Raw genomic sequence first — 22,266 nt, 5'->3', positions numbered from 1 at the left:
CGAGAGAAAAAAAGAAGAAAAAAAGCAATAAAACATAAAAAAAAACATCAAATTAAAAATGAAGACACCTGCAGATACAGTATCAACTAACTTGGGTTTTCCATTTTTCAGAGTTAACCCGCGCAGTAGTCTGAAAAACAAATGGTTCAAGTGGTAGCAAGCGAAACAAAAAAAAAAAAAAAAAATTGAAATGTAAAAACGCTAATCACAGAAAGCACAGTTCAGTACAGAAGAGAATTCTGCTCTTGTGTCATGCTTCATCAAACACAGGTTTAAAATATGCATATTTGAGAATAATCATGCATATCCACACATAAACGACAACGTCTATGCATAGATACACACATATACATATATTTATTTATATCTATATATCTATATAATCAAAAATACTGCCGCTGCGAAGGATGCAACGGCCTTTACAAAGGAAGCATACATAAACGGGATGCAGGGGGGGGGGGGGGGGGGCGGGGGCATCAGGGTATAGCAGCACAGTGGGAGAACAGAATGGCCTTTGGGGGGTGGAGGGGAGGGGAAGGGGGGTCCAAATAAGACTGCCTCAGTGAATGTGTTTTGAGTGTTTGTGTGTTCGTGGGGAGGTGGTCTGTTATTGATGGATATAGGAGTCTCTGGGCCAATCCCCCGCATCCCCTCTCTTCTTGGGGGCCACCTCCCCCTCCCTGTCCCTGTCGCGGTCGTAGTAGTGGTGGTGGTGGTCGCGCGCCGGCCGGTGGTGGTGGTGCGAGGAGCGCTGCCTGTTGCGTTCATTGTGGTCCTGTTCCCGCTCCTTGGAGCGGTGCTGGTGCGCCGCGCCGTGCACCGGCTCCTCCGCTCCGCCACGGTGATGGTGGTGGTGGTGGTGGTGCTGATGGTCCCGGTGGGGCACAGGCTCGTAGCGCTGCTGCTGGGGGTGCCCCTCCCCTAGGTCCTCCTCGTCGTCCTCCTCCTCCTCCTCTTCCTCCTTGCGGAGGAGGTGAACGTGGGGCTCAATGTAGGCCGAGTCCCTGCTCTCCCGGCTCTCGGGGGTCTCGGAGTCCAGCGTCTCCTGGCGCGAGAGGCCCTTATCGCGGCCGCTGTGGCGGTGGTGGTGGTGGTGGTTGTGTTGCTGCTCGGTCCTGGTGGAGGAGGAGCGGTGGTGGACGTGTTGGGGCCTCCTGGACGATTCTGTCCTCAGGGGCCTCTCCTCCTCGTTATCCTCCTCCTCCTCCTCCTCCTCGCCCTCGTCCTCCCCCTCGCCGTCGGCCTGGTCCGGGCCCTGGTGGTGGTGGTGGTGGTGATGGTGCTGCTGTTGCTGGTGATCGTCTCTGGAGCCCTTCCTCTCCACCTGCGCTTTGTCTTCTCGCTGCTCTGCGCCACTGCCCTGAGATTTACACACACACACACACACACACACACACACACACACACACACACACACACACACACACACACACACACACACACACACACACACACACACACACACACACACATGCACAGAGTTACTGTGTGCAAACCAAACAAATGCAGTGTAAACACGAACACAGTCAAACGCATGCAGATTACCACACACCTCACACTTAGTCATATTGTGAATATGCAATCAATATCCACCCACCAAAAAAGACACTCCAAACGCAAACGTGAACACAGAAACACACAGCCGGGTGTACTGTTTGAGGTTGAGTATGTATCAACCAGGAATACATTTTCCCCTCACAGTAGCTACTGTAGTTGGGGTCAATTTGGTCTCAGATTGATTTGGACTCTTCATTGCTTTAAAGTCTCCAGGACCAAGGCTGGCTCCCCGTTGACCATATTCACAGGGCGGACACTTTGCTCTCATGTCATGCTCACGTTGGGATTCTCGGGAATCTCAACCCGAGCGAAACATACTGTAAGAGCATAATGGCCAGCGTGTGAATATGGTGAATATGGTGACCGAGGGCCCATCACTCACCACTCTCAACCCGCCAAGCTCACTCATCCTCCTCCTCCTCCTCCACCTCCTCAGTAAAATAAGGAAATTCCTCATTTTCAGCCTTACATTTCCCATTGTGTTAGCAATCCATAGAGACAGGGTAGAGGGGGAAAGGAGATACAGTATTTGGACATGTAGATACAATTTTCATTACAAACATAAACCAAAATACCTAGGTTACACACACTATTATCGTATATTATTGACACAATCTGAGATTTAGAGTGAAACACTACCATGGTATTGTTAGTATTTAAATTTATTTCCATAGAAATCACAGTTAACTCACTGAGCAATAATTACAAATGACATTCATCTTATTAGACAGACAGTGCTATTGCAAAGTGTAAATGGAGTCATCATGCCAGCTCACCACCCATGTCTCCTCCTCTCTTATTCTCCTTGCTTTTTAACTTTATCCTGCAAGTCTCCTTCCTCTCTCCCTTGGCTCTCCATATATCTTGTCCTGTTCTACCCTGTCTTGTTACATTATGTTCTACTTCTATCCTATCATATCCAGTCTTGTCCTGTCCTGCCCTGTCTTGTCCTGCCCTGCCCTGTCCTGCCATGTCCTGTCCTGTCCTGCCCTGTCCTGCCCTGCCATGTCCTGTCCTGTCCTGTCTTGTCCTGTCTTGTCCTGTCCTGCCCTGTCTTGTCCTGTCTTGTCCTGCCCTGTCCTGTCCTGTCCTGTCCTGCCCTGTCCTGCCCTGTCCTGTCTTGTCCTGTCCTGCCCTGTCCTGTCCTGTCCTGTCCTGCCATGTCCTGCCCTGTCCTGTCCTGCCATGTCCTGTCCTGTCCTGCCCTGTCTTGTCCTGCCCTGTCTTGTCCTGCCCTGTCCTGTCTTGTCCTGTCCTGCCCTGTCCTTTCCTGCCCTGTCTTGTCCTGCCCTGTCCTGCCCTGTCCTGTCCTGTCCTATTCTGTAATGTTCTGTCCATTGAGTTGTGTGCAGCCTGCTTATCTCCACGTCCATCTAACTACCAGCGGCCTCTCTGTACGGCTCTCTGTGCTCGGTGTCAGTACGGTGGAGCAGAGCTCGGTCTGCACTGGTACCTGAATGCTGGAGAGTGGAGCTGGGCCAGAGGGCAGGGCATCGTCCGGCAGTGAATCGGGGGGATTGCAGCTGGAAGGGTGGGTGCTCTTCCAGTACGCCTCCAGGTAATCAGCCATGTGCTCACATGCATCCTCCAGCTGGTTCTCATCCAGGATGATGTCAAACGCCTCCTGAGAAAGGGATGAATGGAGAGAGAGAGGAGAGAGAGAGAGAGAGAGAGAGAGAGAGAGAGAGAGAGAGAGAGAGAGAGAGAGAGAGAGAGATGAGGAGAAAAAGGAGGAGTGATGGGGACAACAAACAGTACCGTTAGTGTTCTCGTGGACTAAAGTCACAGCCAGCGCCTTTTCACGGGGCAAGATGCATGACAATCTTACAGAATTTAAGTAACAGTGAAACTTCCTTAGAAGGGAAGGATTGACTCTGGGACTGTTTATTTTATTATTATAATTTTTTTATTTTATTTTTTACAAACAACTAAAACAACTCTGCAAATAAGTCTGAGCTGCTTATCAGATCAGAAAAAAATTACAAGGAGAGGTATGTCACAAACAATCCCTTAAAATACAAAATCACTTAACTGCATTTGGCATTCATTCTAAGAGTCATTCAAGTTGGCTCTTAAAAGTCTCCAAACACATCAAATGCTACCGGATTGAAATTGGGCCTGAGTTGAAAGCCTGGGGCGCTCGCTTCATATTCTAAAATAATATCTGAGGATATAAATAAATAAATAAATAAATAAATAAATAAATAAATAAATAAATAAATAAATAAATAAATCAAGAAAACAGAAACAGAATTGGCGGAGGATGTGACGCAAAGTAATTATTCAAAGTCTAAAGTATTAATAAACTGAATGCAGTACCGTATGCTGCTACAGGCCACATCCATACCAGTTCCCTCTATACCCTAACATAAATAAACAACCCTAAAGGAAAATACTTTTGTCCATCTCCAGTTGCTAATAAGTACTTAAAGGGGCACTTCACCAAAAAAAACAATGCTGATTTATTTAGCACATAACCTCACACACATCCAAAAAACGAATACATGGTTTTGCACACATTCAATTAGTTGAATATGGCCACAAGTGATGTGATCTGGGAAATTGAATCCTTGTATTGTGTTAATTACAGTGCAATGAAATGATAAGGTAACAGCCCTTATAAGACAATGTTTTCATCTATATAATTTCATGGTGCTGTAATTAACACAACACAAGGATTCCGTTTTTGGATGTTTGTAAGATTACAGATGTCTGTAAGATCACAGATGTCTGTAAGATTACGTGCAAAATAAATCTGCATTTCTTATTTTTATTTGATTTTTTCTCCTTTTTCCATTTTTCTCCCCTCCCAATGTTAGTCGTTATGCCAATTCCCAATCCCCTTCTTGGTCGTTGCGCACTCTACCCCCTACCGTCGGTCTGGGAGGGCGGAGACTATCACATGCTTCCTCCGACACATGTATACCCAGCCCACTGCTTCTTTTCACCTGGCAGCGCGGACTCTCACTGGGAGAGTGTAACGTGTGGAAGGGTCACACTACCTCCCCCAGATCCTTCCCTCGCTGTGCAGGCGCCCCGACCGAACTGTAGGAGTCGCTGTTTGCAACGACCAGGACCCACGCCACCGGCTTTCCCACCCGCTGACACTGCCAATTGTGTCAGTATGGACGGTCGACCAACCCGCAGGTACCGCAGCTGGATTCGATCCCACTGTCTCTGCGGCAGCCGATTAGTCCGCTGCGCTACCCGGCCGCCCTTGCATTGTTTTTTTTTGGTGAAGTGCCCCTTTAACACTGGAACCAAGTTAGCAGTGGTCTATACCAGAGACAGGAAGTCATGCTTGACCAGAAAAGCGATAAACGCTAAAAAAGAAAGTTAAAAAAAAATTAAAGATTGCTTGTACCAGTGGCAGTAACAGTAGAGGAAGTTTACTTGATTGAGCAACAGATTTGCCATGTTTAGGGTCTTAGGAACATATTGACATTTTAAACTCGGAATGTCATTCAGTGGATATCTTTTTAAAAGGAATTTCGGTTATATTCTGGGCGCATACTAATGACGTGTTTCACCCTTTTTGACGATTTACATAAAACGAGGTTAAACTAGGCTAACAATTTGGCTAGTTTTGACATCAAATTGAGAACATAATTTTGATATACAGATATACCAGGTCTGTAGTCAGAGGGGACTGTGTAGTCCCAAACAAGAGGTCTGCTTTTAGTCAGACAGCCTTTTCCGTGAGAGCAGCCCACACCTGGAACAGTCTGCCAACACGGCTCAGGGAGTATCAAAGTTACATTTCATTTAAAACTTAAAATCATGGTTGAGAGATGGTCAAGTGTGCGACCATTTTAACTGAGGGGTTGTATTGTAATGTATTTTAATGTATTTATTTGTATGTATTTTAGTGTATTGTAACCTATACTGATTCCTACTGTGTTTTAATTATTGTACTATGTTTTAATTATTGTTGTGCTCATGTCACCTGCCCCAGAGACTACAGTTGAAAATTAGCCAACTTGGCTAAACTGGCATATTTACAGTCAAATGTTCCTTAATATGCACTGTCTCTGTATTTTAAACCAATAAATACAAAATACAAATTTACAATATATGAAATTGACATTCCTGATATTTGATTGCTGTTGCACAAGTCAGTTTATCTAATGACGCGAATGACGTGCTTTGAGTTTTCAGTGAGGACATCGGGTCCTATACATTTCCCCTCCTGTATTCCCTCTTCCACTCTATCCAACCTCCGATCCCGTCCCACTCGTACTCACAGGAGGACACTGTGCCAGCTTATCAGCCGCCACCATCTGGACGTTGAGGTGCTTGGCCTGAGATTTCCCTCTGGACTTAATGAGCCTCTGTAGGACCTGAGGGCACAGAGAGGAGAGAGAGGAGGTTCAACCGGCTCACTGCACACCGTCAGGAACACCACTAGCTCTAACCCAGAACATTACAGCAACTTACAATAGGACAAAACAGAGGGCCGGATTCAATAATAAAGGGGCATTTAACTGAATTTAACTGATTTACAGTATTTTGCACATAATCTCACACGTATCCCAAGGCTCTAAACTGTTTTGCACACCGTTTATTTGGACAGATATTGAGAGTTAACGAGGTCGAAGATATTGTCCTGTGATGTCATCAGAGGACACAGAGTCCTCGTGTTAATCATGTTAATTGCGGCTCAATGAAATTATGAAAAAGAGATAAGGACTGCAATAGGGATTATAATTTTTTCATCAACATCATTTCATTGATCTGTAATTTACACAAGGATTGCTTCGATGACGTCACGGGAGGAGATATTCAAACTCATTAACTCTCAATAACTGTCAAACTAAATGAATGTGTACAAAACAGTTTTAGCATTAACACAGTATGTGCCAAAAACGTAAAACGTCGTTATTGGGTGCCGGCGGTTGAGTGCCAAAAACGTAAAAAGTTGTTTTTGGGCCTGGGCAAATGTCCGACTTACATCAAGGAACCCGGATCATCAACAAATCAATCTGAACTATATTCACAGGACATACTTGACTCCTATAAGGCTGTGCAAAATGGGGCTTATACAAGACTCCAAATGCTCCCAATGTACAAATGGGGACGAAGGAACATTTATGCACATGTATTGGGACTGCCCACCAGTTAAGGCATTCTGGAAAGATGTGTCCCAACAATTATCAATACTCGTATTTTGGAATATACCTGTACACCCCGCGGTATTGCTATTGAATGATGTTTTTGAGTTTGCAGTGAACCCACAACTAAAAAGATTGGTTTTATCGGGTATCACAGTAGCTAAAAAACTGATTGCATCACGTTGGTTTCAACCGGAAAAAATGTGCCGGAAAGTGTGGTTTCTTACATATCTTGATGTGATATATCAAGAAATATCAACAGCAAGAATTCTGGGGCTCAATGAATCCAAAATGTTAATGTGGTTAGAAGTGGTGGAGAGAATAAAAGCTAGCCTATAATGGTGATGTCTGGTTAGGAGTGAGGGATAATGGAGGTACTATCCAAGAGGGGGTCCGGGAGGGGGGGATTTGAGCTGGAGCATATGTGTGTAGGGTTTTAGAAAATAGGTATTAGGGGTATATTATATACTAACATTTATATAATTGTAACTTCGCTGGATATACACGGTATACGGTTAAAATGTTATTATTGACTATTTTTGTTTTATCCTGTTTCTGTACTTGCATATATTTTAACCACCTTTACTGAAAGTTTCATTATACATTGTGTGTTGAGTACTGACTTTTAATAAGTTTTGTTTTGCAATAATAAAAAAAATTTAAAAAAAAAATAAAAGTTGTTTTTGGATCGTTTGATCTTTTTACTTTGATCCCCGCTCTACAGACTTGCCCAGAGCGATCTGCATCATTTTCGACCATCCCCATGCATTAGAACTGCAATGCAGATCGACTATCACCAGGTGGCGGTATCGTCCGTGTCTGAACTGCGATGGCTTGGGTTGAATCATTTCTGCTTGGCCAGTGGCCACTCCTCCTGCACGGACATAGATTCACATTGATCGCCTAGAAATTCCGTCGCCTAAGCGTATTTGACCATCGAAACGTGTATAGACATATGTATAGACATATACACTGGTAATCGCGATGGCGATGCGATCACTTGGAATTCTTCTTCTTGGAATACTTTCTGGCTAAGGTAAGGTACGCCGCGCCCCCCCCCCCCCCCCCCCCCCCCCCCCCCCCCCCCCTTAATGATTCTGTGATATACATACATATATATACATATCATATACTTTGATTTGGGAGTATTCAGGGTTTCAGGGGATCAGCCAGAACGGTTTGGGATTATTGCACATAACGTTTTATCTCGCAATCTAATGTCTTGGAAATGCGCAATGTTTAGCGTGTAATAAACTACAAACTACAGCGTGTGGAAACAAACTGTTATTCCCATGCTGGACTACAAGTAATGTTTGTCAAAATGAGCCACACCGTGTCTCTACAGCTATAATACAGAACACAAACACAGCTTCGCAAACATAGTGCAACGGCCACGGAAACGACTAGAAGGCTGGCATTCTAAGGGTAAAGATAACCGAATAGCGTGGCAGTCAAAGTGTTAAAGGTAGAATCTGTAATGCCGTCAAACAGTGACCTCTATAGGCAACACAAATACAACATGGTACTGCGCTTAGTTTACAGTTTTTGTCTAATGTCTCAGGCTTCACACAATGATGAGAAGGTGCTATACATCTGGTGACACTGTTGTAGCGATCGACTTAAGTGTCTTTTGACATTTTGATTGATATAGTTTCCTTTGCACAGGTGTGTATTGTGTTATTATGAGAAATGTTTTTGACTGTTTTGGGGATTGCACTTCGAGATCTGGGAACGAGTTTCAGGAAATGCATCCAAGCGCGTGAGGAGGAACTGTAAACATGTATGTGAGTTATGTTAAACCTGTATGTCAGCGATGTACACCTGCATGCCAGCGATGACAAACTAGTGCTGAGGAGGGAGGAGCGCTCTGACCGAGAGCCCATCTGAAGCCTATCCCCATGGGTAACGTCCCTCTGAGCCAGACTGAAGTATTGCTGTCCATACAGTAGGTGACAGCAGTGGCGGACAAGGAGGGGTTTATTTCATTCAGGCACAGCGTGATTCAGGGTGATGGCTCAGTGATTTAAAGGCTGTATCCAATTCCTCCTCGCCCCCCCCCCACCTCCCTCTATTCATTTCATTTTCTCCGTTGCTCAAATGCCTGCTTTTTCTTTATTGACTGCTGAATCATGAGCCTTATTTACACATGGCTTGAAGGTCAGAGTGATGAATCAGTATTCTCACACACTCTCCTTTTCAGACGGTGTGAGCAGTCAAATCATTACTGTAATAGACTGTATTAATAACATACACAAGAAAAAAACAGGGCAGGATGGCGCACGGTTACAGAGAGGCAATATCAGCAGTGACAAGTCACATTCGTACACAAGGGCCTTCCATTGCACCGGGGACATCTGGAGGAGAGGACTACTACAGCTACGCACTGCAAACAAACAAATGTAATGTTGTACGGAGTCCTTGAAATCATGCTTTTGTTCAAACGAGCGAAGAGGAAATGTGAGATCATGTCATTTATTTCAATGCAACTGAGCTTGTTTCAAGAATGTTAAATAAGCGATAAATAAGCCAGATCGCTCCATTTTGATTTAATGTTGCTTGTTTTGAGGAAAGTTGAACTGCACCGAATCAGGCTGAAGTGTAACTGAATCAAACAGCATTCCCTCACCGCATTCGAAAGAAAAAAATGATTAGATTTAAAAGTTACGTGATGAAATTGTTTGCTAAGATGGAAATGTGTTGCAGTTCAGGGTTAGAGGGATTGTTCTAGTGCAGATACTTCCTCTCAGCCACAGACCTTGGCATTGGTTTATTTGGGGGGATCAAACCACAGTCGATTTCTAAATGTAATTCTACCTGATCATTAGTCAATTTGGTCTTAGTTGACAAAGGATTCGTTGTTTTTCATGTTTTCTTTGCACGCTGAATGACTTATCTCCTGAAAAATGTAAGCACTTGATTCAAAGACATCCCTTGGCATGACTGCATGTGGGAAACATACTTTTACAGATTTGCTATCAACAAACTGTCAGTCGACTAAGAACGTGGTTAGTTGGGGACAGCCCTATAGATTCTACACAGCACCAGGGGGCACCGTCCTCATATTCACCTTGGGAGAGGAGATCTTGACGTAGACAATGATGGGGGCCAGGGAGGTCTTGCCCAGCTGGGACGGGTGGTTGATGGTGTCGGCGTCCAGGACCACCAGCTGCAACGTCCGAGCCAGCTCAAAGATCCGCTCGATCTCACTCTGGACCTCAGCTGCAAGGCGCGGGGAGAAGGGTATGCATCAGCTTAAGAGATTATACCACAGATACTGTAACGTATGGCAAGATACGGACCAACTATAACCACCAGTGAATGATGTGAGTGGAAATGTATTAGCTAATGCACTTTTTCCTCGTGGGGTCATACCATTCATTAATTTCCATAAAGCGCGGCGCTACGACAGCGAGAGATCACTATCATGACGTAGCGTGACACTTGAAATGATAGTCCATTACTTACTGCTGACGGCATCCTGTGACTCAGAGCCACCAGATCATATATATATATATAACACTAGATGGCTTACCCGCGCTGCTGGCCAACGGAGACCGACGTTGCCACATGGTGGCCATCTTGCGAGGGTGGAGCACGCCCACTCATAACATGCATGTCTATGGTGCATGTACTATTGAAATAACCATAGCTTGCTAAATTTGCAACTGTTTGGTTTGTTAAAAACGTCAGAGATGTAGTTATCATACTGCATACCTATAATGGACTTTGATATGAAAAAAAAAATATATATATTCTTCAAAGCAAGAATCATAGCCACGTTAACACATTCAGTGCCGTTCACGAGAATTCTCATTTCTGGGCCCCAACCGCTCAGTGCCATAAACGAAGATTCTCGTTTCTGGGTAGTTTTTCCCTTTTATTTTATTTTAATACCCTATTCAATCTCAGGGAGCTGTGTGTTGCCTGAAAAATGCATACTGGGAATCCGAAGGTGCAGTACCGGCCGCATCCTACCAGGTGGCAGTATCGAGCACCATTTGAAACGTTGAGTCTTGGGCTGTGCGTCGGTTATATAGGTCCGGGTGGACTTTTCTTTGTCGGACAAGTGTACTGGTTCTAATGCTCGGATTGAGAAGAAACAATTACTCCCGTGGTGGATTCTGTGTTGGATTCTGTTGGCGAAATGATGGACATCAATACTTGGAATGGCGATCAGATAATTGGAATATTCTTTTCGGGGTCAAGGTAAGGGCTATATGGTATCAATCTTGCGTTGATCCAAGAATGTTTTCATTGCGATCCCAGCGTATGTGTGTAACACGAGTCCATAATGTATTCCGTTGGTGACGATCAAAGCATCGAAAAACGACACCCCCCCCCCCCCCCCACCCTTTCATGCATTCATGATGGAACATAATACCGATCATATGCATTTGATTTTTTTTTTTATTGTAGAGTGTGTAGGGACAAAACGCCAATGGATTTAGTATAATACACATTGCGGCTTATAACCAGCCTCTCAGGAATTGGCCCGGATCATTCCGAAATAACACTTATATTCACCACGGTATAAAACGGCAACGTATGGATGGGGAAATTATTTCTTTTTTGCATCTTGGCCGGAAGAAACCCAGTGTTAAATGACTACAGTATTGTATCCATAGCTATAATATATAATATAGTTATAGCTCTACAAACAAGGTGACGGACTCAATTTGTTTAATGGGTGGCAACGCATAGCCGTTTCCCGGAAACAGCGTGGCACAGAATGTGTTAATAACGTTTGTAATAAACCAAACCGTTTGTAAATCCGTCAAGAGTATTTCTGTTTGTGCAGATCATCACCTTAAAACAGTAGTCCACCCTCGCAAGATGGCCACCGGTAAAGTACGCGGGAGACTCCGCCTTGAGCCATCTAGTGTTATATATCTATGCACCAGAGTACAACCACGTCCAGTTCGTTTGCTTCCGGAACCTGAGCTGGTTTTACTGTAGTAATTGGGAGCACACAGTATCAGGCTATATCCTTCCTTCTTTTTTCTTTCCACGAGGAACTTCCTATTCAAAACACAGCGCTCATGATGTCTGAATTGACGGGGCACAGGGACAAGCAGCTATGAGTGGAATGCAGCGAGCCGTGTTATATTACCTCAAATAAACACAAACCGCTACAACACGTACTAATCCCTCTGCCCAGAAGACAGTGATCCGACCGCGTTGGGATCATCCGAATACCTCAGCATGAAAGGAGCGCGCCGTTCCCGGTGTCAGAAACACAGCGTGGTTTCTAGTCTCGACGTCTTTCATAGTCACAGCAACGTCAAGCTAAGTAGGCCGACAGTACGCTCGCTGCCAGCACTTTTATTTTCTCCCTTCAAGTAATTCAACGGATACCAAGTTGTACCGGCTTCAAACAAAAATCTTGGGAGTGAAGTACGGAACCAACGGTTTTGCCCTGAGTGTGCTTCATTCCTAATGCACCGATAAAGAAGAGAAAGGGGGGGGGGGGGAGGGGTGGGTTGGTGCAATTGCCCCAGTGTTCCTCCCGGGGGCTGGAGTTTATTCTGGGACGTCTCCCATTGGAGCCCTGCTGTTATTACTGGAGCTCTGCGTCCACCGCTCATAGCGGCTCTGAAGTAAAAAAAAAAGAAAACAAAAAAAGATTGGCACCGTCGCTTCCGTCGGTCTGGGTCACCTGTGAGGTCATCGCTCGGGAATGCGGTTCGTTCTAATCGCAACTCATTAATCAGAGCCTGTTAAATCAGAGAGGGGGACTTGAACCTGTTATCTGGCCTGGTTTGAATGTCTCGCTATCTTTCATTCCAAACGCAAACCTTAAAACCGTCTGGCTGAAGGCTCTCCCTGGCTTTCCAGGGTTTCAGAGCCATCATCATAATCATCATTATGAATTTCTTTCATCTGTTTTCCTTCCGTGTTCACATGGAGCTTGAAAACACACTAAGAATCAGAAGGCCAGATGTTTCCCCAGCCAGGGTCACCTCCGGAGCAACTTACCCAGGTTGGAGCGCGTGTTGGAGCGCTCTATGATGGCGTGTTTGCTGGGGTTGTTGAGGACCGAGCGTTTGGCCAGAGAGATGTCCGCCGTGACCCGAGTGATGGATATTCTGATGATGCAGAGGAGGACAACCAGGTCACAGAGTCATCTTTACAGCCCCGTCATTTGGGGATTGACGTGAATTTGTCTTAAATGTGATAAACTGAATGAATGAAAATGACAGATCTCAAGATGGATCCCAGGTGTATGAAAATAAATGATCCATTAGTTCACGATTGGACGACGCGGGGTATAGCCTGAGATATAATTGTCTTGACGGCTCTATGGGCGAAACATGCATACTGTATCTTCACGTCTGTAATGATAGTGATGAAGCAGGATGAAAGAGTTGAATTGTAAACTACATTCATTTTAAAGGTGCACTGAGGTGGTAAAAATGCAATGCTATATATTAACCGAATAAACTATCCTCAGAGGGACATTTTGTCCCTTGGAACCCTGTCTGGTTTACCTGAAAAGATAATGATTCACAGTTGTTTACAATGGCAATGTGTACAAACATGTTGCCTATTCAATTCTGTATTTTCTAGGCTTATCTATTAATTATTAATAAGGCATAGTTTTAAATCATTAACCAGCTAGTTTAATACCAGCTAGTTTAAAAGCAAACATTTAGTCATTAATATATCATTAACTAAGAGTTTGTTGAATGATCTAATAACTATTTATAAGGGATAGTTATTCTAAGTGTTACTGAGCTCTCAGGCTCTGCCAATGTAAACAAATGTATGTTCCACTGTTGCACTTGTTGCCTGCAAGTCACTCGGTGTAAGAGCATTCGCTAAATCCCCAAAGTGTCAAATAAATAAATAAATGAATAAATAAATAAACAACTGAAATAAAAGTTTAGTAGTACGGAGAAGGGGTTGAGGCCTTTTCATATCCTATTCATAACAGATGATGAATGATCACGAGGGGACAAAAAGAGGAATTTGACATAAATCCAAGGCAGCAGCTAATAATCTGGGCGTTGTGTAATTTTATGGCCCCTCTCTCTCTCTCTCTCTCTCTCCGCTCGGGGTGGGTGGATGGGAGAGTGCCCAGACCGGGGGACTTAACATGGAGTGAGGAGAATCCCGCGCTGCTCTAGGGCCCACTATGGCCTATTAAGGACATGGAGGGGACCTATTTATAAAGCACCAGCACACATCTCCAGGCCAAACAAACTTGTTACACACTCCCTCCGCGAGCCTCAGGGGACTGCTAAATACCAGCCTACGGAACTCAGAGAGACAGAGAGAGAGGGAGAGAGAATGAGGGGAGAGGAGGAAGACGGGAGTGGAGGGAATTAGAAGGTCATGCTAAACTCACCTTCCCTCGAATCTGTGTTTTAAAAAGTCAAACAGTGCTTTTTGCATCATGTCTGTCACCTATAAACGAGAGAGAGAGAGAGAGAGAGAGAGAGAGAGAGAGAGAGAGAGAGAGAGAGAGAGAGAGAGAGAGAGAGAGCGAGAGAGAAAAACAAACAACAAGGCATCTAAATTAAGAACCCGTACAGAGAGGGATCGTGGTGACATTGAACATCACGGATGCGCGGCCGTGCGTGCGGGTACGCACACTGCGTAGGATAAAACAACATCTCCCTCGGTCTTGTGTCAGTGAGAGTGACCCGGGGACATTTATTTTTGGACCGGCTGACTGATGTTTTCCCTCATGAACAACACAGGAGACAGCGTTTGCTGTCCTGCTGGAGAGGGAGAGCTGTGTGATGATGCATCCTGAGGGTCTGGCAAATGTATTTTTAATGGTGCCGCTTACCTCGTAGCCCTTCAGTGACGGTCCAACCAGAACCACCGGTCGCATGGAAGGCACAACATCGTAGGGAGGGATGTGTTCCGTCTTCGCGGCGAGAGCGGGAGAGGACGAGAAAAGGAGTTTCAGATATTTATGGTGATAATGGCGCACACTCCGCCATCACATGTCTACTTCTTGGGTATTAGGGGGGGGGGGTAGAAACAACAGCTACAACTATAAAAACAACAACAACAACAACAACAACAACAACAACAACAATTGCAAAGAAATCTCAATGTTAACCCAGTAATTCAATTTGGGATTGAGTCTAAACATCTCACTTTCTGTCAACTGGGTGAGACAACTCAAAACCAGCCCTCTTTTCTTGATCCGATTGACCAAGAAAATATATTATTATTATAAGATATTATAAGATATTGTCACTAGTTTTCAAGTTTAGATGTATTGAAATATATCAAATCATCTTACCCCATTGTCAGAATCTTTTCACCCGTTTCAGGATAATTTTATTCAAAAGAAGACTCAATACAAGATTGAATTATGGGATGTTTTTGCAGCGAAATCTATTTAAAAAAAGCACTGGAAGGTTGGAAACCAAGAAATGAGATTTCTCAACACAAGTACAGTAAGTGAAGTAAGTAAGTAAATCGTAACAACTTTGTGGATTTCAATATTAATATAGAAATTATATTAATAAAAATTCACATCCATGACGTTCACATTTGTTGTTGTTGTTGTTGTTGTTGTTGTTGTTGTTGTTGTTGTTGTTGTTGTTGTTGTTGTTGTGTGTTGAAATCGATTATCTCATTTCATCATTCCTACATTACCAGGTCAAAGGGGATGTGTGCGTGCTCACGCGTGTGTGAGGGGAGGGGTAATGTCACAGTAGATCTACAACTGGACGTCTGGGTCGGGAGCGGACAGACGGAGACTACAGACAGGACTGAGTGGGAGCTCTCAGTGTGTGTGTGTGTGTGTGTGTGTGTGTGTGTGTGTGCGACAGCTTCCCAGGGATGTGTGTGTGTGTGTGCGTGTGTGTGTGTGCGTGTGCATGTGTGGGTCTGACAGTGAGGCAGTAGACCTCTAACACCACATCTGTGTGTGCTGTCAAGAGTCCCAGGCTGTATGTGTGATTGATACACAGACACGCCGGGCTGCTGCCGGAGGGAAATGAAAGTGCTCTCTCTCTCTCTCTCTCTCTCTCTCTCTCTCTCTCTCTCTCTCTCTAGCAGCGACATAATCTAAGGCCTATGGATGACAGGAAGGACGGTGGTGGTGCTCCTCCCTGCTCTTGTTTACTTAACCCTTTCACTACCACACTACCAAAGGGTTAACCCTTTCACAACCACACTACATAATGTTAACCCTTTCACTACCACACTAGAGACCACACTAGTTAACCCCATCCTAGAGGCTAATCTTTCCTGTGACAAAATGGCATCCAATGTAATAAAAAAAAGTCAACCAACGAACTCGATTCTTGTACCGGATCTCCTCTCTGGTAAACAAGAATACCCTGAAGACTCTGGCAGGAGCACTCATTCAAGGGTACTACGACTATGCTTGCACCTCATGGTACCAAAGCACCTCAAAGGCACTAAAAACCAAATTACAAACATCTCAAAACAAACTAGTCAGACTACTGCTTGACCTGACTCCTAGAACCCACCTCACCCCTGCCCACTTTGACAACCTAGGATGGCTTAGAGTAGATGACAGAGTACAGCAACTTGCAATGGGCCTGGTCTACAAGATACACTACACGACCAAGGTACCCATGTACATGTCAAAATACTTCCCAAAGGTCAGTGAATACCACGATCACAACACCAGAGGGAGCTCCACAAATCATGTTAAACACAGATTCGGCTCAAACAAGGGACTAAACACGTTTAGCAATTATGCTACATCAAATGTGGAACGCCCTACCCAAAGCTGTAATGCGAATCACTCTCAAAGAACACCTACGGGAGACTGCAATTCGAAACTGGCCCCTACAAATGTCCTAACCCAGTTGTACAGTAAATTACCAAGTATGGCTTTGTCAGTATTCCAATGTACAGTGTACAGTGCCCCCCCCCCTACCCAACCCCCCCCCCCACCTCCAATGTACAGCCCCCCCTACCCACCCACCCAACCCCACCCCACCTACCCAACCTCCTCCAATGTACAGTTTCTACGTCAAATGTATATACACTCTTTTTCTGGACACTTTTTTATCACAAACAGTACTGTATTTGCAAATCTGGTATGTCATAAATGTATAGATGTAGCAGTACTGTATGTCGTGTGTCATATATGTTATGATGGATTGAAAATGGGGGACCCTGATGTAAACAAGACGAAAGTCTTTCTCTGGTCTGCATCCCCTTAACAATTGTATGTATTGAGCTGTACTGTACTGTACCCATTCTGCAATCTGTTAATAAACGTTTCAATCAATCAATCAATCAATCAATCAATCAATCAACCTTCTGTAGTGTGGTAGTGAAAGGGTTAAAACCCCTGCTAACTTCTGTATCTCACAACATGGCATCACTCTCTTTTCTCTTTGCTTTCGTGTTCCAAGTTGCTCTACACTGCAAAAACAGGAGGGATCTTTGCGTACGAGTCATTGTACTTAAACGGTGATATGTTATGTCACGTGTTCCTACTGCACTGGCTCATAATTGCGCTTGTTTCAAGTGCACCCATCTCAAACAACGTTTGTCCGAGGGAAGCAACAGTTGTGATTGGAGGATAATAAAAAAAGAGGGCGGGGTTTGAGAGTCAATCAACTCCCGGTGCAGAATTGTGGAATGAGCATGACGACCCTTTTGCTACGTCTTTTTGCAGTGTACCCCGCTACGTTCCCGTCAGTCTATCATCAGAATCTCTTTGTGTCTCTTCGTGTGTCCCCCCCTATCTCTCCTGTCTCGTTCCCTCATGTCCTTTAAACTGGTAACATCTGCTGCCGTCACTGGGCGTTCCCCGAGGACCTTGTATTACATCAGAGCAAGGAGGAGCTGCTGATGAGATGAGATGGCCGCCACTGACCAGGAAATAATGAGTGTCAGTGTGATTCTCGTGAGATCCTTTCACTGGCTTGAGGTCAGCGTCAAGTTTACTTTGGTAAAAAAGAGACAGCGACAATAACAGTCGTGGGAAATGGTCCGTACTGTTGCAGTCATCGTTGTTTATGTCATTATATTTTTTTTTTACTAAAATGCGAACGTGAGACATTGTACTTTTACTGTCTTTTACGAAAGCATTTACATAAGATATTTCATAATAACGCAATAGATGTTTCCTCTTTGTGTTATGGGTATGTGAAAGAATGGTAATGAATGTTCTCTGACAAACAGAGGCTCCCAGGGACAGATTGGAGCTGATATTCTCTGGATTACTAAAGAGCTATGCTGCACACACTGCTGTCCTGCTAAATCTCTCCATCTCTCACCACACACACACACACACACACACACACACACACACACACACACACACACACACACACACACACACACACACACACTGCGCTGCGCGCAACGCGCGTGCATGCGCGCGCGCACACGCACACACACACACAGATCAACAAGCAGAGATCAAAGTAGGAGTAGTAGTGAAGGAGTAGGACGAGACTGTCTGTCAGCAAAGAGGAATCACAGAGGTGCACCCAGAAGCCCTAGAGGTCACCCCGAGGTCGCCCCTTACATGTGTTTGGGTGCATAGCTCCCCCCCAAGGAACTTACCGACTTCTGCCTCTGCTTAGCTATGGTGAGACGGAAGAGGAGAGGGAGAGAGAGAGGGAGAGAGAGAGGGGTTAAGTACAGGCACGCATGCTGATGGCTTGATGCACGTCCCGCAAGGAAGGACAAACAGAACGGACGCTGAGTGAGCTCAGTAGAGCAGCCACAGGCATTTTGTCAGGAGCCGTACGGACGAACAGAGGAAAGAGAGAGAGAGAGAGAGAGAGAGAGAGAGAGAGAGAGAGAGAGGCGAGGGTGAGGAGGGGTAGTACCGGTTTACCTTCTTAAAGAAGGGCATTCGTTTCTCTTTTGCTAGGGGTGACATGACAGTGTTTGGACTGGCTTTGGGGGAGCGTAGGTTGACTGGAAGCTCATTGTCCTCTGGTTCTAAGCCTGTGGCGTCTATATCAACGGCTACGCACACAGACAGACAGGACCACCGTTGTTTAGAGGGAGGACACACAAACACTACAGGCAACAGGGGGGGGGGGGGTGGCATTTTACATCTATGGTACAACAGCACTGGACTGGGCGACAGAATGTAGATCGTTACACAGAGTGTCAAAACAATGTCAACTGAAACAGCACTTAACACATTCATAGCAACAAAAACATTCAAATGATATAATTCACTACTTTTTCCTGTATTTGCTTTATCAACGACATTCAAAATGTTATCAAAAGCTCACCTCCATCTCTCCTTCATCACAAATGGATTAGCAACACCAGAGGTTCTCATACAGGTTCTACAAGGTTCTACTGCTGTGGAACACTTATCCTAAGACTCACCAGAGGAAGGCGGCGTGGATTTCCTGTGAGTTAGGGATCACGTCACCTAAACTGGAGAGATGACGATTGCTCCCAATTTACTGGAATGAGAGACAGTGTTTTGTCAGATAGTTATCACAGTACTCCGTCCTCCTGGTGAATCAGAGTTGCGTGTTAATCTTTTAATCAGTGAGTATCAGTTTCCATGGTGACTGCGGTGTGGATGCGTACTGTTTACCTGGAGTGGAACTTGCTCTGTTTGGCTCTGTGCTCCTGGAGGATGCGAGTGTTCTCGATCTTCACAGGACTGGGGCATGAAGCCGATCTCACAGCCATCCTTCACCAGGCGCCCGATCCACCAGTCGTTGTTGTATTTCTACACGCGGCCGCAATTCCAGATAATCGTACATCGTGGTCAGTATTCTCACTGTTATGAGTCTGCAACCCTAACATCATCCTCACCATAAGTAACCATCACTTTCATCATAGTCAGTCATCATCTTCATCATCATCATTATCATCACCACCACCACCCCCACAATCACTATCATCATCATCATCATCACTATCATCATCATCACCACAATCACTATCATCATCATCATCATCATCATCACTATCATCATCACTATCATCATCATCATCATCACCACTATCATCATCACTATCATCATCACTATCATCATCACCAACACCACAATCACTATCATCATCATCACTATCATCATCATCACTATCATCATCATCACTATCATCATCACTATCATCATCATCATCATCATCATCATCACTATCATCATCACTATCATCATCATCATCATCATCACTATCATCATCATCATCATCATCATCACTATCATCATCATCATCACTATCATCATCATCATCATCATCATTACTATCATCATCATCATCACTATCATCATCATCATCATCATCACTATCATCATCATCACTATCATCATCACTATCATCATCATCATCATCATCATCATCATCATCACTATCATCATCACTATCATCATCATCATCACTATCATCATCATCATCACTATCATCACTATCATCATCACTATCATCATCATCATCATCATCATCACTATCATCATCAATATCATCATCATCATCATCATCACTATCATCATCATCATCATCATCATCATCATCATCATCATCATCACACCACCACCATCAACATCATCAACATAAACTTATTATGACATAAACATATGAACAACTATTAGTGGTTGACCCCTGACCTCTTTGACATGGAGGAAGTCTTTAGCATCAAAGGAGATGGCCATGCCCGGCACAGGGACGTCATCATCTGGCTGGCGGTGTAGTGGACATTTGTTGCGGACAGCAAATGCAACTGGTTTTGTCTGCCAAGAGGAATAAGAGAGAACACAGGGAGAGAGAGAGAGAGAGAGAGAGAGAGAGAGAGAGAGAGAGAGAGAAGAGAGAGAGATAGAGAGAGAGAGAAGAGAGAGAGAGAGAGAGAGAGAGAGAGAGAGAGAGAGAGAGAGAGAGAGAGAGAGAGATGAAATCATATCTCTCAGGTTTGTAAATGTTTTGTGATTCTACATCGATGCAACAACATTCAATTTTCTTAGTCCAGTTAGTTTTATGGGTCGTGACTCGTGAGTATATTATTTTTCCTGGCCTTGTGCGTTTATTTAAACCCTCTACCAGTAACTGACTCAGTAGCAACCAGTACTGAGATATACTATGCAGTGAACTGGTGTAAACATAATTAAGATCACAATAAAATAAAACATGATGCATTAAGAAACCGCTTAATAATCAAATAACCTAAATAGTCATAATCACATTGAATCACAAGGTCCCTGGTGATTCCCAGCCCTATTACAAAAGGTGTTTATCTTACAATTGGAGAATAAATTGTACCTTTATTAATCCCCATGGGGAAATTCATCCTCTGCATTTTGACACACCCCAACTATTTTAGGAGCGGTGGGCAGCCAGGGACCAACTCCAGTTGTGGATGCCAGTACGTCAGTGAAGGGCAGTGGCAGGATACACTAAGCATCATCATCATGCATGTGTGTTTATGGTGTGGGAGGGAAACCAGAGTATCCGGAAGAAAACCCACGCAAAACACGGGGAGAACATGCAAACTGCACACAGAGAGGCCCCCTGCTGAAGTTTGAACCCAGGACCTTCTTGCTGGTGAGGCAGCAGTGCTAACCCCTGCGTCACCGTAGGGCTGGGCGATATGGCCAAAAATGGTATCACAAAAAAATATATAGGGGAGTTGAACAGCTCTGGCTCTGCTAGTTTCTTTTCTATCTTTTGGCGCTTTTTTGGTGGACAAACCAGGAGCAAACACATGTGCACCGTGACTCGCGACTGGAGACTAGCTCTGCTAGCACACATAGCCTACCGTGTACAGACGGTTTCAAACTGTATTTTAAATTAGAAAGCAAACCAAATAAATGGACAAGAGAAAAATAAATCTCAAATTTGGTCAGTATTGTCATTTGGACAAGCAAGGCCATTACTTTAAGTTGCAGGCAAGAAAAGACAAGTCTGATCCACTGTCTCTGGTTTTAAAGCTGCCCTGTTGCAGGTCACAATACAAAAAATTACGATTTATTATTGATCACGTTTCATATCGACGAGGAAAAATAAATCGCGATAATTATCGTTATCGTTGTCCCAAATCCGGATCCAGAGCCGCAGAGTCTGACTTTGAACACCCACAACAAAGAATCATTTCTGGAGATTGAATTTGCGGGACAACTTGTTTTTTTTTCTTCTTAAAAATGAAAAAAAGCATTATATGCCATCAGTGAGCTGCTGTCTTTCCTTTGTGTGCGGCATTAAAAATAAACCCACGGCCCGCGCTGTTGTGACTAATCCTCTTTCAGTTGATTCTGTATATGAATCAGTCCATTGATGATATGCTGTCACCCTGCATCCTGTACAGGCTGGGTGACTCTAACTCCAGCGAGGACAACATGACATGGTGTTGGTTTCAGTAAGGTACCATAGTAAGGGGGGGGGGGGCTATGTCATTGTCTCTCCTCGTGTGTTTACTTATAAATGCCAACAGGCTAACAGCACTCATGTAAATGGTTAATAAATCTTTACAATGGCTGAATCAATATTGGCCTTCCTATCGGATCATCGCCGACCACGGACAAGCAGCGAGTCCATCTAGATAATACATACAGGTAATGAAATGTTTCCTGTCCCCCCCCACAGGCGAACACATGACTGCTTTATGGCGGCGATCGATCAAACGTCACACAATGCCACCCGGTAGATACTGCTGCTTTTCTTTTTG

The 22,266-nt window shown here is 44.4% G+C and overlaps 1 protein-coding gene across 6 annotated transcripts in view; it reads right to left on the bottom strand.

Moving 5' to 3' along the window:
- Positions 1 to 524: 524 nt before the first annotated feature.
- Positions 525 to 22,266, bottom strand: part of cacnb2a (calcium channel, voltage-dependent, beta 2a) — a 155,194-nt gene continuing 133,452 nt past the window's right edge. For 4 of the 6 annotated variants that reach the window (XM_084326076.1, XM_084326078.1, XM_084326079.1 and 1 more), the window contains 8 exons: positions 18,469 to 18,602; positions 14,464 to 14,544; positions 14,017 to 14,075; positions 12,645 to 12,754; positions 9,736 to 9,887; positions 5,802 to 5,897; positions 3,011 to 3,181; positions 525 to 1,360 (listed from right to left, as the gene is read on the bottom strand). In XM_084326076.1, the coding sequence (XP_084182202.1) occupies positions 608 to 1,360; positions 3,011 to 3,181; positions 5,802 to 5,897; positions 9,736 to 9,887; positions 12,645 to 12,754; positions 14,017 to 14,075; positions 14,464 to 14,544; positions 18,469 to 18,602 (1,556 nt within the window). In that variant the 3' untranslated portion in view covers positions 525 to 607. Of the gene's footprint in view, positions 1,361 to 3,010; positions 3,182 to 5,801; positions 5,898 to 9,735; positions 9,888 to 12,644; positions 12,755 to 14,016; positions 14,076 to 14,463; positions 14,545 to 18,191; positions 18,212 to 18,468; positions 18,603 to 22,266 lie in introns of all 6 variants that reach the window. The other 2 variants (XM_084326077.1, XM_084326081.1) reach the window with 1 other exon arrangement.

Source organism: Notolepis coatsorum (assembly GCF_963971535.1).
Source record: "Notolepis coatsorum genome assembly, chromosome: 12".
Taxonomy (NCBI): domain Eukaryota; kingdom Metazoa; phylum Chordata; class Actinopteri; order Aulopiformes; family Paralepididae; genus Notolepis; species Notolepis coatsorum.
The sequence above is the reverse complement of the archived record's forward strand: the minus strand, read 5'-3'. Positions and strand labels throughout refer to the sequence as shown.